General features: G+C 40.5%; 1 protein-coding gene across 1 annotated transcript in view; it reads right to left on the reverse strand.

The window, feature by feature from the left end:
- Window positions 1-3,729, reverse strand: part of PLOD2 (procollagen-lysine,2-oxoglutarate 5-dioxygenase 2) — a 107,739-nt gene extending 104,010 nt beyond the window's left edge. The window contains exon 1 of the mRNA XM_036850206.1: window positions 3,275-3,729. Within this exon, the coding sequence (XP_036706101.1) occupies window positions 3,275-3,386 (112 nt within the window). The 5' untranslated portion in view covers window positions 3,387-3,729. The remainder of the gene's footprint in view (window positions 1-3,274) is intronic.
- Between the last annotated feature and the right edge of the window lie 14,303 nt (window positions 3,730-18,032).

Here is an 18,032-nt window from a genome sequence, read left to right on the forward strand (position 1 = left end):
ATTTCTGGTCCTCACATTCTCTAGAATTGTTTTGTATGTCTATTTTTACATGAAAGAAAGGCAGAGACTGGTCGTTCTGTGTGGCTGGAGCCCAGGACACAGAAAGTACACAAAGGACAAGCCTCCCTCTCTTCTTCTTGAGTTTTTTCCAGGACCGTGGTTTTTTCCTCTCCACCCCGTAAATTGTCAGTTTGCATCAGCAGATAGGGACAAACCTTTCCTTTCCTCCTTGAATGTGCCAGGGTAAATTAAAGAGTTTATAAATGAACATGGTTGAAAAATACTGGTCTTGACAGAAACATGTGAAACCATTTCCTCCATTTTTGTGCAAAACTTGGTTTCTGCCCAATTTAGATCATGGAATAGGCAGGGTACCTTAGAAAACACACCAAATGTTGATCCAGGTCTGGAGACCTAGTTACAAATTCTTGGCAGGAATACACCTTCTCTCATTGAGAAGGAAAAAAGTGTAGGAAACATAAATCAGGGTATGAACTTGATTTGCTGATGCTTGTTAGGAGGGTTTTGCCTCAAACGCTCCCATGGAGATAAAAGTTTAAGGCAAAATTCCTATAAATGATTCTAGGAGAAAATGATTGTTTTTAACCAAATTCTTATTTAGAGTCTTTCCATGCTGAGAATAAAGTGGCAATCAAAAAGGAATGAATGCAGTACACAGTATAACTCTCAGGAAAGAGAACAAAATGCAGTGTTCTCAACTCTGGTTAACATACAGCATCAAAGCTAGGAAAAACTATATTCCAAAAATTGATTAATGTAATGTGATTCAAACAACACATTCCCTACTACAGTAGAAAAATGGAAAAATCACTATAAATATTTGTTTCCAAAAAAGAGTCGCCATTATCATTCCAGTAACACTATAATGCCACATTGCCTCAAATACACATAGATTTGTCTAATCCAGTGATTTCCCACCCTGGGCAATTTTGTCCCTCAGGAGACATATGGCCATTTTTCATTTTGAGACATATTTCATTTTCACTCCTGGAGGAGGTGCTCCTGGCGTCTAGTGGGTAGAGGCCAAGGATACTGCTAAACATCGTAAAATGCACTGGATAGTCTCCCACAATAAATAATTATCTAGCTCAAAATGTAAACACAGCCACAAAACCCTGGTCTAATCTATTTCTTCATGGCTAGCTGGGACATGGTGACAAAAATAGCAGGTTAGAGATGATAAGCGCTCCTCTTAAAGACCTCCTATTAAGTAAGCTAGACAACTTAGAGTTCTAAAGTTTGCTTGATATTTACATAGATGAGAAAAGTTTCCAATTTAGCAATTTTCAGTTGTAATAGTTTAGAGAGAAAATGGAACATAATCCATGATTCTCCCCATGTTATCAAGCACTGTACCATCTATATTTATTAGCTTATCACATCTACCTATACACAGTTCATAATCAAACTGTCTACTGCTGGCTCCATCTATGACAAATCAATATTTTTCTGCATTTAGATGATATCTGAATTCCCCACGCCCACCCACCAAAATCAGTCCTCAGTTGTCAGCAGTGGGTTTTACGTGGTCACTTTCTGAGAAAAGCATTCATATCTGAAATTCCCTTCTCTGATGTTACAATTCATTAAAACTTTACTGTCCAGCTCCATGAAACTTAAAAGTCAGATTAGGAAAGAAAGATAATTTTGAATGTAAACCTAAACGCAGCCACAAAGAGATGTCTTCTATAAAAAGTAAGGGGTGTTGATAATGAAGTGAAATAAAATATACAAAGGCTGAAGAGGTCCCTCTAAGAGTGGCAAAGCCCTTAGAGGTTATTTTATTTCCCAGTAAGTTTCCTTGGGTGTTTCAACAAAGAAAGTCGTTTTCCTGGGAATTTTTTTTTAATGTCTCCTTTTCCAGGTTTGCTGAAGGCATTTTCTTTTCTATTTTCTAGATGTTACAGTAAAAGATAATTTTAGAGTAATGAAAAAAATTCAGTTCAAATTTAAAGAAACCACAAAGGGTTGAGAAACTCATTTTGAAGCCATCACATATATCTGAGAGAAAGAAAAGTATCCTGTAGCTGACAAAAATCTATCCAAATGCTGAAGTTTCTCAAACTAACAAAGCAAGTACTGTTTGGCAGGAATGTAGAAAGATGGGCCACTTAGTCCACTGAAGTTTTCTGAAACACTTACAGATGAAAACAAAAGTATTGCTTACATGGATTGACTGGGTTCTACACCAAATGTCAACTTCTGAATGTAAACCTAAAATAGAAATTTCTGTCCTTGTGCTTAAGTAAAGTTCAAGCAGAAAAGTGCCCTATTTACTCCCCCCCCCCCAAAAAATGACAGAATGATTTTAATTTTTAAACAAAAGTGGTACAACAGAAGGACATTTAAATGCAAGATCTAATTTCAGAGAGCACAGAGTTAGAGCACAAAAGTGGAACACTCCAAGGATATCTCATGTGCAGCAAATGGCAGCAAAGTATGTTTCGACAAACATGTGGTGAGGCTCCCTTTAATCTTGCTAAATGTAAAAAGTTTTATTTTACATGAACTTGACTATTCGCTGCAGTTCCAGCTTCTGAAAACAAGGAAGGGCACCAGGCTTACGAAAAGGGTGGCCAAGCGGAAAAGCTGTGGACAGCTTCCCCTCCATAATCTACAAAGAGGAAAGCTACCTCCTGGAGGTATTGGGTAGCCAAGCAGCCTTACTGAAAACAACCACGGTTTTGAGCGTTGTTTCTGGCAGGAGGTAGGTGTTACCAGCTGCTTCCTGGGGCGCTGGAAGGAATGTGTCACCATCAATCAGAAAGTACACTAGCCCCGTGTTTAGGTCACAGAGGGAGTACTGCTTCGTCCAAAACGGATAAATCATGCCAACTCCAGCAAAGGAGGAGAAAGCAAAGTTGCAGGAAAGGTGCTGGTGCCCACCGACCTGCAAGACCAAAAGGAAACCCCAACTTGTGCTGAAGAAAACTTCGTGCGCTCTCGGGTTACGGAGAACTCCGAGAGCCCACGAGGGCGGATGCTCCCACACTCCCCCGGGGATCAGCACAGCCCGAGCGCAGTTCTGGGGAAGACCTGGGCGGTCCTGGGGAGGATGGACAGCCCACCCCGACTCACCTCAGTGGTCCCGGGGAAGGACAGGCTCCCACCAAATCACCTCTGCGGACCTGGGAGGGACGGGCGCCCCCCTCCACCAACTCACCCGGCCGACCCCACGCGAAGGACCGGTGGATGAATGAACTGCCCATCCGGCCGAGCCTCGCGGGACAGGGCGGCCCGCGGAAGTGCTCACCTGTGGGGATGCTAGAGGACTTCCCCGAGTCTGCACCCAGGCAAGGGTCCCAGGGCTGGAGGACGAGCGCCAGCAGCAGCAGCAGCCGCGGCTGCACCGCGCACCGCCCCATCTTCGGCCCGTCGACGGCCCGCGCGGGCTCCGGCGTCCCTGCCGCCCTGCAGCGGCCCACCTCTCGCGAGAGTGGAGACCCCTGATCCGCCCCGGGCCGACGAATGCGGGCGGAGGCGGATGGGCCGACTGGGCGCAGGGTACCCACGCCCGGCAGCTCGAGCGGCGTGGAGAGGGGCGGGAATCAGGTGGTCTGGAAGGCGCAGAGCGGCGGGCTCCCGCGGCGCCGCGGGCAACTTATAGGCTCCCCGAGGGGGAGGCGACGGGGCGGGCCGCGCCCCGGCTATTGGCCGCCGGCTGACCCGGCGCGCTGCTGCGTGCACCGTGCGGTTGCCTGCGCTCGCCTGCCTGCGCGCTTGCCCCAGCCCCACGTCTGGGATTGTTTGCTCAATTCCGACCTATTTAAGGAGCCGTCTGCGGCTACGTGTGGAGGCTCACGCAGGGCTTCTGGCTGGAACCGGGAAGCGTGCAGTTAAGTTTGGGAGTGGGCCCGAGACAGGGGGAGGAGACGCTGGGAGTCTGGCCGACGGGCGGCGCTCCCCTCTCCCTGCTCTCTGCTTCCCCAGCGCCCTGAGCTTCCCGGTAGCCTCTAAGGGTGCGAATCTGCTCTTGTCTACATTTAGATGCTACCCTCAGAGCAGAAGCGACGTCAAATCCATAGCAATCCTGGTTGAATGGGACCTCGCCCGACAATGAACGATGGAAATGTAGACACACCCCACACCCCTGTTAACTCAGGGGCAAGTTTCTAAACCCTGTAAAAGGAAGGCCCTGTTTTTAGTTTACTCTGTAAACCGAAAGTTTTTATTGTCCATTGAACATTTCTTCCTCCTCTGCCTGTGCCAGGAGAGCCTTAGACTCTCTCCAGTAATGGCTTATAAATCCTGCGGAATCGGAGTCCAGCATGTGTAACCCGGGCTGTGCCTTACAAGATCTTCCTTCAGTCCACATGGAAAATTACTCCCAGAGATGCTGTCAGAGCGAGCGATCTCTCAGCTCCCTGGCGCGTCCTCCCCTACTTCCAGTTTTGACTCATGTCTGAGAAAATTCCTTTTAATGTATGACTTCTCAGCACATTTTAGCTAGCACAGTGTTTAATCTGTTGGGATGAGCAGGGGCAAAAGCACAAATTAAGGCAAAAGCCTGACAATCTGCCTCGTATATTTCACGACACGAGAGAAAATGGCAATATTCTATAATGTTCTACCTCTATAATGTTCTACCTCTATAATATAGAAAATGGCAATATTCTATAATGTTCTACCTCTATCTTCCTAAAATGCGGGGGGGGGGGGAGGGGAGGGGAGCTGATTTGAGCCAATACCCTTTCCAACTCTGAGCCTTTGAAGTTAAAACAGAAAATTATTGGAAAAGACGTTCCATTATGATCACATTTTGTCTGAAATTAGCATGATGTCTAGATGAGTACTAAATGGTCGCATTAAAAACAGGTGGAAAACCTGTAAAGGAATGTTGCCTATGTGTGACATTTTCGAAAAAGAATCATTTCCTGTGCCCAGCCCTAAGCCAGTTGTCATGGTGTGTATAAGGTTTGGTCTCAGTATTTTAAGAGGGATATTGGAGAAAGTTCAGAGAAGAGTAACAAATAATTAAAGAAATGGAAAGTATGACACGTGAGAATGAAATAAGGATTGTTTAGCCTGAAGAAGAAAAGGCTAAGGAAGGGATTCCTTAATAACATCCTTCGGTGTCTGGCCAGTGCCACTCCATAAAACTAAGCAGACAACAAACAGCATCAGTCCTCTAAATCTGAGGACTCTGCTGGGATTGGCTGGTCTTTTGGCCAAATCTCAGTCTCCAGAATTCCAAATCTGTCTACTGTGCCTGAATCCTGCCAAAGTCCTTAAACTTGACTTCTCACTTTCCTGGTTGTCCAGTATCTTCAAGAACTTGCGTGGTTAGAACCTAGCTTTCTGCCCTTCCAATCCCCCTCTTGCCCACATGCATGCTTACAGCCTCTCCACATCACAAGGGTATGTGTGTTTCAACTGCAAAGTCCACCAATAATTGCAGGTTACTATGACATTCCTCCTTCTCTACTGAGAGTCATGAGGTCGGGACTATAAGACTTGTATAAAGTTAAGTGATTGCGTTTGTTGTGCAACAGAAACTAACACGGTACTGTGAAGCAGTTATACTCCAATAAAGATCTACTAAAAAAAAAAAAGTTAAGTGTTTCTTTGGGCTTTTCAAAATAGCCAGCCACATTTATCGCTGCCTGAAAGAGCCCCAATTCTGAAACCAAATCCTTCCTCCCTTCTTATATTTCCAGCTGTCTGCTGGACATTTCTACTTGGACATTCCACTGGCACAAACTCCAAATGTCTTTAACTCGTGAAATCTAGATCCCACTCATGGCTTCCTCATCTCTGTTAATGATACTGCTGCTGTTTAGCTCACAGAGCCTCAGACATTTTCTACTTCTCCCCTCCCACCACCTCCCTCCCCACATCACAGAGCTAGACTCCAAATCCTGTCATTTTTTCCCCTCACATTCTCTCTCCTCTATGCCTTTCCATTCTCACTGCCACCTCACTAATGCACTCCTAACTGTGCTGTTTGAACTGTTTCCTAACTGATCACCCTCCGTGTAGACCCTCCCTGCCCCCACGTACCACAGCTAGATTCATCATACTCAAATATCCTTTCAATTACTTTATCCCCAAACTCAAAGATTTCAGAAGAAATTTGGAAGCAAACCAAATCTCTTAACCTAGAATTCAAATTCCTTCACTGTCAAACCTGATCACCTCTCCCTATAGCCGACCTGGTTTGCTTTATTACCTCCCAAAGCAGACCAAAGACTGTAATTTTTATTCTCTAGAGTTTAGGAAGTAATCACCGTCTTCCTCTTCGTTCTTACAGAGGCCAACCCAGAGCCAAGTTTCAAGGACCAGCACTTTGTTGGGAGTTTCAAGGAAAAGGGGTAGTTGAGGGTGAAGTGACACAGGAAAGGGAATTAGCCAATAATGGGTACATTATTAAATCTACCACAGTAGATAACCACAATCCCAAAGAATGGATATAAAGTACACCCCACAGAAATATCCTAGCCAAGGGGCAGGAGAATAGGAATATATATATGCCAACACTCATCAGTCATGAATTAAGGGCTGGGGGCACTCATTCTCAGACATTCCCAGGCTGCTATGCTCACAGGCATAGTAGCTCCCCATGAATGATGCACGTCTTAGCCATGAGAAGTGAGGTTGGCATGCTCAGAAATGGTAAGGAGATTTGAGGAGAAATGAGAAAAGCAGTAATGGCATCTGCTTAGCCACCATGCCTTGTTCATGTTATCGCTCTATTTTAAAAGTTCTTCTAAAATAGACATCTAATAAGGACCTGCTGTATAGCACAGGAAACTCTACTCAATACTCTGTAATGACCTATATGGGAAAAGAATCTAAAAAAGAGTAGATATCTGTATATGTATAACTGATTCACTTTGCTGTGCAGCAGAAACTAACACAACATTGTAAAGCAACTATACTCCAATAAAAATTAATTAACAAAAAGAATTAAAGGTAAATGTTCTCAAGGAAAAAAAACAAAAACAAAAAAACTCTTCTCCAAATCTCTCCTCTTCCTTTCACTGGGCCAACTTCTGTCAGGCTCAGGTGCCACCTCCTACAGGAAGCCCAACTTGAGTGCCTCATCCTATCTCAGGATGGGTTAAGTATCCCTGCTCCATGCTTTCTAACTGTTTAAGCAAAACTCTCTCATTTTTGACAGTCTTTTACTAGACAGTTTGTTTATCAAGGGCAGGATCCAATTTTTCTTCATCATTATACTCAGTACTGGCACATAATAGCATGTATTCATTCATTTAGTTGCTCATTCAAAATGCACCCACTGTGTGCCTACTATGTCTAGGCACTGTTCTAGATGCTGGTAAGACAGATATATCAGTGAAAAAAACAAAGTCCCTCCCTTATGTAGCTTTTACTCTTGTGTAAAGAAAGAGACAATAAACACACAATGGTGATAAGTTGTAGAGAGAAAATAAATTAGGAAAGCTAACTAAGAAGGACCAAGAAGGAGAGGGTATGCTGAAATTTTGAAGTGGGCTGTCCTGAAAAGCCGTCACTGAGAAGATGATCCTTGAGCAAAGACCTGAAAGTGGTGAGGGAGAGAGGTAGTCATGCTCTATGGGGGAACTGTGTCCAGGAAAAAAAACAGGAAGTGTGAAGACCCTGGGGCCAGAACATGTCTGAAGTGTTGGAAAGGGCCATGAGGGCACTGGGCAGGAGTTCAGTGACTGTAAGATTAGTAGGATATGAAGCCTGGGTGGTAACAAACAAGGGATGGGAAAGGTAAACAGATAATCAGACAGTGTGATAGTGTAGAGCCTGATAGCAACTTTGACCTGAGGACATGATGCTAAGTGAAAGAAGCCAGTCACAGAAGGACAAACACTGCATGATTCCACTTATATCTAAAATAATCAAATTCATCGAAGCAAAGAATAGAAAGGTGGTTGCCAGGGGCTAGGGGGAGGGGGGAAGCAGAACTACTAACCAACAGGGGTGAAATTTCAGTTTCTCAAAATGAGTAAGTTCCAAAGATCTGCTGCACAGAATTGTCTCTGTAGATAACACTACTCTATTGTACACTTAAAAAATCTGTTAAGAGGGTAGATTTCATGTTTAGTGTTCTTACTGCAATTGGAAAAGAGAGAGAGAGCACCATTTGGATGGTTGCAAGCAGAGTAGTAACATGATTCAATGTAGGTTTTGAAAAGGATCGCAGATGCTGAGTGAGACTAAACTAAGGGAGATGGGTGGGAAAATGAACCGCAAAGTCTGGAAGCCAATTTGGAGTCTAAGGCAGTGGTCCAGGAGATGATGCTGGTTTCAGCTTGGTTGGTAACAGTAAAAGCAAGTCAGGTACGAAATAGACTTTTGATTGTAGAGCCAAAAAAACTTAATGGTTTGAATGTGGGTGTAAGAGGGGAAAAAAGGAGTCAAGATATTTATTCAATGAATATTTGTTGAATGAATGAAAGGTAAAGCCTTGAAAACACATATAATAGCCCTGGGGGGTGGAGAAGGAGGGAGGGGTTAAACGCAATAGATGAGAAGGAAAAACAACCTGACAGCCAAGAGCTGAAACTCGGAGACGCCAGACCCAATAGGGGGTGGAGGAGGAGAGAAGTCAGCAAAGGAGACTGATAAAGTCAGACAAACAGGAAAACATCTACAGAAGAGAGACTTGGGAAATGGGAAGAGGAAGCCTGAGAAAAGGTCATTGATTTTTAGCACTGGGGACACGAGTTTAATATCAAACTTTAGATGGGAGCAGAAAAGACAGTGAATGTAAGGTCCAAACTGGAGATGAGGGTGCGGAGGACACCGTGAAACAGAGCTTTCATTCTGTGACTCTTCAACTAAATCAGACGTCTCCTGCCCATATCAGGGGGCCACCTTTCTAACTGCAGGGTAAGTTGCCGCCAGTCTGAAGGTACCCTCTATATATGAGAGGCTTGTGGCCCCAGCTGTTTTCTTTTTAAATTCTTTAAGTTACAACTTGGAGAGAACAATTTCCAAAGTGACTTTTCCAAGAGTTGGAAATCCAAACAAAACCAGTGTGAGAAAAGAAAGTGACCTGCTTAACAGATGGTAAGCAAAATAGATTTCTTCAGCCAACAAAAACAATTATTTATCACAGGGGAAATGTGCCTTGGTTATCTTCTGAAGATTTTTACTCCTCCCTCTGGTTTCAAGAACCCTTTATTTATGAATCCTGGTTCTCATTCAGCACCTCTAGCCAAAGCACTATTTTTTTTTTAACCTCCATTATATGTTTTAGTCATCTGAACATGATTATATAGAATCTTCCCTCGGCAGATATGAATTGTGAAACCCTTGTAACTAGCAGAGTGATGTCAGATGTAAAACTATACGCAGCCAGATTCAAAGTTAGAAGAGCAGGCCAGGATAGTAAAGACAGCCAGAGAGTATACAAGTGTTCCAAAGATGATCCTAGCAGATGTTCTGTGACTAGTCACACTGATTGGGACAGAGCTATCTAGGCCATGAGTCACCCTACAAGGTCAGCAGCAGAAGTTTGTGGCTTCTGCATTCAGTCTTCCAAACATATTTTAGCAAAGTTTTTTTTTTTTTTTTTTTTTTTTTATGAATAGTGGTTAAGCAGTAACTTTTTTTTTTTTTTAATTTATTTTTGGCTGTGTTGGGTCTTCGTTTCCGTGCGAGGGCTTTCTCTAGTTGCGGCAAGCGGGGGCCACTCTTCATCGTGGTGCGCGGGCCTCTCACTATCGCGGCCTCTCTTGTTGCGGAGCACAGGCTCCAGACGCGCAGGCTCAGTAGTTGTGGCTCACGGGCCCAGTTGCTCCGCGGCATGTGGGGGTCTTCCCAGGCCAGGGCTCGAACCCGTGTCCCCTGCATTGGCAGGCAGATTCTCAACCACTGTGCCACTAGGGAAGCCCCCAAAGTTTTAAGCTATGACATATTTATTGACATAGGTAACTCCAGAATAACATTAATTATGATTAACCTAATTACATAGCATAGTGTCAAAAATTTCTTGTTCAGCTGTAGTTTCTCATGTTTTTTTAAGGCTCTCTGCTCTTATGTTCCCTCATTCTCCTGCTTCTCAGGACCATTGAACTCCTTTCTCTGGAATCATCTCTGTCCAGAGGCAGATTTGCCATGAAGCTAATAAAGTTTAAGTGCCAGTGACCTTCACTTGCAAAGGCCTCTGTGAGTGTTGGGAGTGGCTGGGGATTGTACAGCATCCTGGGTTGGGAAGGAAGCCAGTTTGTTACCAGGAACAATTACTAAGAAAGCATTTCTCAGAAACTATCCAAGGAATTTCTTAGGAAAAAAAGACTCGAGCCCAAGGATCCTGTAAATTTTTAAGTTGTTAGATTTTCTTTTCTTATCCTAAATAAGTACTCACTTCTTTACCTTATTTTATATTTGTAACTCTATTGTCTTTTTTTTTCTTAACAATCCCTAAAATGATATAAACCTCAGGCCTCATTAAACTTTGATTCGCTCCTTGTCCTATCCCTAGAATCTAGACCCAATCCTTTCCATAAGTATTGTGAATATAAGGAGTCTACAATCAACAATTTCTGGGCTCAGCACCGAGATGAGTCTTCCTTAGTCAACTAGGATCCTACACTCTGCCCACTTTCCTATAATGAAATTGTTACCTTATTCCTCTGTGACTGAGCTCTTCCTTACACACCTTTTTTTTTTTTTTAATTTATTTATTTTTGGCTGCGTTTGGTTTTCATTGCAGTGCTCAGGCTTCTCATTGCGGTGGCTTCTCTTGTTGCAGAGCACGAGATCTAGGCGCACGGGTTTCAGTAGTTGTGGCACACAGCCTCAGTAGTTGTGGTTCGTGGGCTCAGTAGTTGTGGCGCACAGGCTCAGTTGCTCCACGGGATGTGGGATCCTGCCCGACCAGGGCTCAAACCAGTTTCCCCTGCATTGGCAAGCGGATTCTTAACCACTGCACCACCAGGGAAATCCCCCTTACACACCTTAGCTCAAGCATCTTAGTCCTTATCTTGGATCACTATCTGATAGCCTACTTCATCTCAGACCGAGATCTTTACTTGTCATCTCGTAAATCTCCAGAGAACAGAGTTCTGTAACTTCCTCCCACCTCTGAACCTCCTCCAGGCCTCCTGCTGGTACTATCTTACCACCTGCTATTGGATGCTTCCTTATGTCCCCTGCCCCATTACTGGCTGGTCCTCTTGTTCTGGTCATCTCTGTCCTGGCAGAGCTGATTTTGATAGAATTGAACTTAACATGTGTTGATTACAAGTGTCTGATTTAACAGAATACTATGAGTTAAATAACTGAATTATAATGTCACTTAGTGATTCCTCCAAGAATGCTTATTTGAAATGAAGCAGAGCCTAACTAAGAAAATATACAGATCCATCACACAATAAAACAGATGTAAGTAACTCTAATATTAGATATCATAAAAAGAACAGAGAGGATAAAATAATTGAAAATCATAAAGGTTATTATAAATGGATATTATTTAGAAATATGCCATAAAAGTGCTAGTACTATTTTTAATCCATCATTCCTCAAATCTGGAAAATGAATTTTGTGACATACACTAAGGAAATATTTTGGCAATGGAACTGAAGGAGAATTTACTGTAAAGGGTGTAGCAATAGGGAAGAGCATGCCATGCCCAGTCTGAATGCAACACCCAGAATTATAACTATTGTCTTCTTTAGAGAATTTTCCATTACAGGTTTCCAAAAGGGATGGTTTGCTTCAGATATAATTTTCTGTACTATAGACACAGATCGTAATTCACAGAGCCCCTTCATACTTTTTGAAGCTAGCCATAATGATCACGTAGCCCATTTGCTGACTGCGTCTGAGCCTCTTCATATTGTATGTGAAATGTTCAGTGAACTCCCTGCAGGTAGCCATTTGGTGACTGCCTTCTAATTTATATTTTACTTCAATCACAGTGTTTTTCTTAATTGTTGCTCTAGTGTTACTTTTTTCCCCAACGGTTAATATGATTCTTAAAAATCACAATTTAAAGATAACTAACGCCAATTTTAGCCCAAAGTGAAAACACTATTTAGGTGCAAAGGATTGTGGGTATTTTTTTGTTTTAGGTATAGGCTATAAAAGGCAAATAATCAGTTAAAGAACAAGTTTTTAAACAAGAATTGGGTTTTTTTCCTTAAAAATTTAAAAATCTCTCAAAATGAGAAATATTATCGAATCAATTGATTTTTAAACAAGAATATTTTTTTAAACAAGAATTGGTTTCTTTTCTTAAAAATTTAAAAATCTCTCAAACAGAAATATTAGCATTCGATTACTCTAATATTTCCTTTTGAATTCTACAGTTTTTCAGTAATTATAATTTATTGTATGAATCAAAACAAATTAATGTTACAACTAGCATCCACACAGAAAAATTGCCCCAAATCCATCATAAAGGCAAAAATCTCTTTTTCTCCTTATTCCACTGATGATTTCCTTAAAGTAGGTTCACAGTTTTTCAGCTATTCATGCATGTGTAAATCATTGTGCTAAATAGTAAACTAAATCATATTATGCATTTCTGTAGTCTATATATACCTAAATTAAAATTTATTAAAGAAAAAATATTAACCATCTGTTTTTTTGGATATTACATTATTTTGTATATCTTAATGTCCCAGATAAAACAATAACTTGAATTATCCTCTAAAGATAATATATTTTTGTCATTTGTTGTTTGTAAGGATAAGGTATATTGATTTTGGTATATAGTTGAATAATAGAATATTCTATTAATATAATAGAATATATATTGAAATATGAAATATTATGAAATAATATGAAATAATATGAAATATTATGTGCTCTCAGGTCTTTTTTTTTTGGCCATGTCAATTCTCAGTATCAGTCTTTTTGGGAAGTATTGATATAATGTAGACCAAGGAAATAATTAATTTTGATACTTCAGTTACCAAAAATGCCATTTTTATTGCAAAAAATAAAGCAATGAAAGTTATTAGGGTTTTAATGTAGTCTTTACTTTTGATCAATAAGGCATGCCACTTAAATTTCATATACCTTAATTTCTTTCTCTGTCACAAAATTAATTTTAATTTTTAAGGTATACCCTAAAGATAATTCAGCAATGGTGATATGGTATTATGTTTATCTCAAATCTTTGACTCAGGACAACATGAGTTCCAATCCTAGTTCTACCACTTAGTACCTGTGAAACTTTGACTGGGTTTCTTATTCTCTTGAACTGGCTGAAATTAAAGAAAATTTACTATTGCTTATCCAAAGGTGTCCAGAAGTAGGGAGGTCCCCAGGCACAGTGTGTTAAGTCTCTGGCCCTATTTTTTTCTGATGTTCTTGACATGCCCTACTCTGTTTCTTGGGCTGGTAGTAACACGCATGCAGGGGTTCTGGGCATTACATTTACAGGAAGAAATCCAGAAAAAGGAAAGAAGCTGCTTTTTTCATGTCCAGAAGCTGCCCCCCCCCCCCAAAAAACATATCAGAAGACTTCCCCTGATGTCATTGGTGAGAATTAAGTCACATGGTCATCTTTAAACCAATCACGGTGGGGGAAAAAGATTGTTTAGCTAGTGGGGATATTTCCCTAGAGCTGTGGATAGGGTTGGCTTTCTGTGAGTCACATGAAGAGAGTTTGTTTTGGAAACAAACAAAGTTAGGTTCCATTAGGAAGAATGTGTAAATGTTGGCAGCCAACATATCTCATTATCTATTTGTTGACTGGCTACCAAGGAAGTTGAGGATTCAGTACTCATCACACACACACACACACACACACACACTTCTCCAAACCTTCCAAAGTATGTCATGATTTTAGTTAGATTAATATCTAAGGTTTGCATGATTATGACCGGGTAAATAATATTCACTGTTAAGCTAGATAATTTACTTTGGTTTTGTTTCCTTTTTTATACACTCTCTGCTTTTCCTGGAATTAATAATTACATTTTTAAAAAATTCAACTATCTTGTTTTCAGTGTGGTATTTTACATCATTTTCAGTGGATCTGGGTCCCTGTGTCCATGCCTCTCTGTTCCATATTCTGCAGAGAATAAATCTCCATGCTCCTGGAGGGTAGGGAAGGGGGAATTCATGGGAGGGATGGGTTTCTGGCCATGCCAGTTAGCATAGGGGATCTACATAGACCTTCCTATACATACCTTAAACCAATCCTTTTGCTTGTAGCTCTACCACTTAAACTTACATTCCAAGGAGTTTGATAGTTCCCAATTATGAGCCTTTCACTAGCAAGAACTGTTTTGTTTCTTGTTGAAATCCCTGCTCTGCAGGCAATCAGGTTTCAGCTTCCTCCTCTCTGCTAAGAGTTAATATGGATTTATCTGCTTTACATCTGCCCATAATTTACTGACATCATCCACTCCCATTCTATTTATATCACCTTTTGGGTTTACCCATTTGGATTTTATTCCTTCACTTACATTTTAGTGGGATTTCTGGAGAAAGTAGACCTAAAGGCATGTGTTTAATTTGCTATGTTTAACCAGGTTTCTGTTTCTTAACTATAGTAAGTCTCAACTTCCCCATCAGTAAAATGAGAATATTAATAGTACCTACCTCATGGTGTGGTTGATGGATTAAAGGGGCAAAGCATGAAAAATTTTAGTATAGAAAGCAGCAACTTAATATTTATGATTATTAAGGTTATATAAGAAATATACATACAGTAAATAATGCATAGGAAAATATATTTCCCTCTGCCTCACCCGGCAAATAATTATCTCTTTGTGTTATATTTTAGCTTCTGATTTCACTGATTCACAGTGAAGAAATATAATTATATTTCTGTAATCATTTCCTAAAGGAAAATTATTGATTTTAATAAAATAATTTGTGAGAGGGGGCAGGTAGTGAGACTTGAAAATGGATCTATAAATATTTCTAATATTTCTAATTCTGAAACTTTCATTTATCAAAAACTGAGGGACTACCCTAATCTTGCCTGATAGAAAGTATCATCACTAAAGGATATATAAAGTCCAAGTGATCAACATATTATTAAAGGTATATTCTTATAAAACTGTATCATCAAGATGAATGCAGTCACTAAAGAATGAATTTAGTGGTGCCTGGACATTCCATTGAAAATGGGAAGCAGTTAATCATCTTATCACTAAAGGGTTTCCCTGATCCCAGCAGCTGCAAGTCCTCCCTCCCTCTCTGCCCTGCCTGGTATTTCATCTGCATCCCTTCATCACCCTTGTTATCTCAGAGTTCACATACTTCCTCACACATGGGTTGTATTCTCCTTTGGGGCAGAGCCGGGCCTGATTCATGTTTGTATTTCTCACAGTCCTGGCATAAAGCCTTGAAAACTGCTGGTGTGCCATAAATATCTGATGAATGAATGAGTACATTTATTATTTTCTCCCTTTCTGTCACATGCAAAAATCTAATTCATTGGCCCCCTTTTCTAACCCAGGTTTCACTAATTGATATATTTTTATTTTACTTACTATACTCGGAATAGTAAAACAGGACATTGACTTTTCATACATAATTTTAACCACCCCAGATCCAAAGACTATCATAATTGCACTTCCCTGTTTTTAATTGCTCTTTTCTTTTGCATCATTATATATGAATCTCCACTTCTCCACATCTTTTTGGTCAGATGCTAGGAAGCTGGTATTAAGCCTGTCAACGTGTATCATTTTGGGAAGAGTGATACATGTACTTTTTCAGTCCTGTGAGGGGTGTTTGGTTGAACCATACTTTTTTTTTTCCTGCCATACTCTAAACTTTTATTATAAATGAAAAACAGTGTTAGTTTGCAGTCTTACATTTTAACTTATTGTGAAACATCAGAATTTATCACAAAACCGGCATTTAAAAAATATTTAAAAACAAGTGTGATAATTTATCAAGTTTGAAATAATATGTCAATAAGAACCAAAAATGTTTTCTATAGGAGTACCTCTCTCATTGGAATCCAAGTCAATGGAAAAACAAGAGGCAGCTTATAGGCAAGTTTACAAAACTATACCTGGTTGATAAAAACTTTTTCTGATTTTAATAATATATATGCCAGTACTTTATAAAGTCTACTAATCTTGACTGGGCTTTATTAATAACACGATGTCATGATGATTTCCTCAGAAGACATTCATTTTCATATCAACTCTTTACTATAAAATATTTGTTGTTTCTCCAGTGTATAGAATTATGGAATTTTTTAAGGACAAAAGTTGCATGTGTTTTGAGGGGCTAAATATGTAAAGTTTAATTTGGGGCCATGGGAATTTATTTAAACATATGCTTGTTTTCTTATTGTATAGATAAGTAGGTCTTGGTGTGCCCCTAGCAATCATTACACATATAATAATATAATTCATTGCAATCATGGGGCTAGAAATTTCAAAAAATGAGTACAGTGTATTGGATGAAATTTGAAAGAATAGAAGTATTTGAAGAAAGAATTTTTGAATTAGCAATCTTTCTTGTATTTTTAAAATGTTTCCCATGTGCCTGCCTCCAAAGCCTGAGGACCAGGACTTGCTATGTGTCTTAGTGCAGAGCAGATCCTTATCAGTACATGACGGCAGCCAGAGTTATGTTGAAGAAAACATTTTAAAATCTGGTTATTCACAGAAATGGAATCATAGTGTGGGTTCTCTGTGTCTGGCTTCTTTCACTCAACGTAATATTTTCAAGATTCATTCATATGGCTGCCTGAATCAATTGCTCCTTCTTTTGTGTTGCTGGGCATAGAAATCAGAACAGTAGTTTTTGCTGGGGTAGGAGGGGGATTGACTGGAAAGCAAGATGAGAGAATATTCTATGGCGATGGAAATGTTCTATATCTTAACTAGTGTACTGTTTACATAGGTTATATATTTGATACCGTGTTAAGATTTGTGCATTTGATATATCTATGTAATTATACTTCAATACAACTTAAAGTTGATCTAAAGGAATGAGGTGATCTGGAGAGAAATGTTTTAAAGAGGTTTTTATAGATAGTCTGTGCTTGTTTTATCTGTCAATAGAAACGTATTTGTGGTTCCAACTAAACTGCCCTGCTTTATTATTGCTTTCCCTTGAAGAAATAAAATGTGCTAACAGTATTTTAAATCAACAGAGGTAGTTCAAAAGGTCTGGATGAAAACATCTTTTATGAAAACCATTTTGATGCTTTCTTAAATGCCAAATATATGAATTCATTTGTGAAGTTTTGAGCATTGTGGACATCCTGAGTGATGGGGCTAGAGTGTGTTGAACTCAACAGAAGTATTCCCAGTCCTCCTGGAACCTCCAAGCTCTCAGAGAGGACAAAGGTGGAAAGAGGAATTACAAGCGTGATAAGTGTCACGAAAGGGGGAAGCACAAAGTGCTTGGAATTGGGTGAGTGTGGGAGGCTAATGCAGCCAGGGAAGACTTTGATGAGAAAATGTTTGAACAAGGACCTGAAGGGTGAGCGGATTTCACTAGATGAAGGAGGAGCTGGGGAGAGAGTGTTCTGGGAATCTGAGGATCACAGGCAGGAGAGCAAATATAAATTGCTGACCAGTAATGAGCAAGGGGTGTGGGAGAAGAAATGGACTAGAGAAGGAGAACGGAGTGGGGGTGGGTGGGGCGGAGGGTTCATACTGGCAGAGGAGACAACATAGAGTATTAAAGGCTACAGTGAAGATTTGGGCTTTGGCCCTTGGTCACCATCTAGAAAATCCAAGTTGATATTGTGCTTTTCTCGTCAATTGTTACTGAGACTTTCATATGTCCATCTATGTGGCTTTTTGATGCATCATTTGAAGAAGGGTTTTTGGTCCCACGACAGCGTGAAGAGGTTGTCATTGACATGAGACTTAGGTTTTACATTTCCCTGAATCATCACAAGGCTCTGCTGATACAATTTGACATCATCGTTGGTGTCACTAATCTCTTGTGCAGTTCAGCAATAAAACATGTAGCCTCTCCTAGAGGGATGTAGCTGACTGTAAAAAGTAGGATGATTCTACTGATATAATAATGAATAAGGTCACCTTTTGTGCCTCAAGGTCTTCTGCTTCTCCACTGAGTTCTCACTGGAAATTGCCTTCTCTCACCTTCCAGTCCCCTTCGCATGACAG

Source organism: Balaenoptera musculus, chromosome 4 (genome assembly GCF_009873245.2).
Source record: "Balaenoptera musculus isolate JJ_BM4_2016_0621 chromosome 4, mBalMus1.pri.v3, whole genome shotgun sequence".
NCBI classification, from domain to species: domain Eukaryota; kingdom Metazoa; phylum Chordata; class Mammalia; order Artiodactyla; family Balaenopteridae; genus Balaenoptera; species Balaenoptera musculus.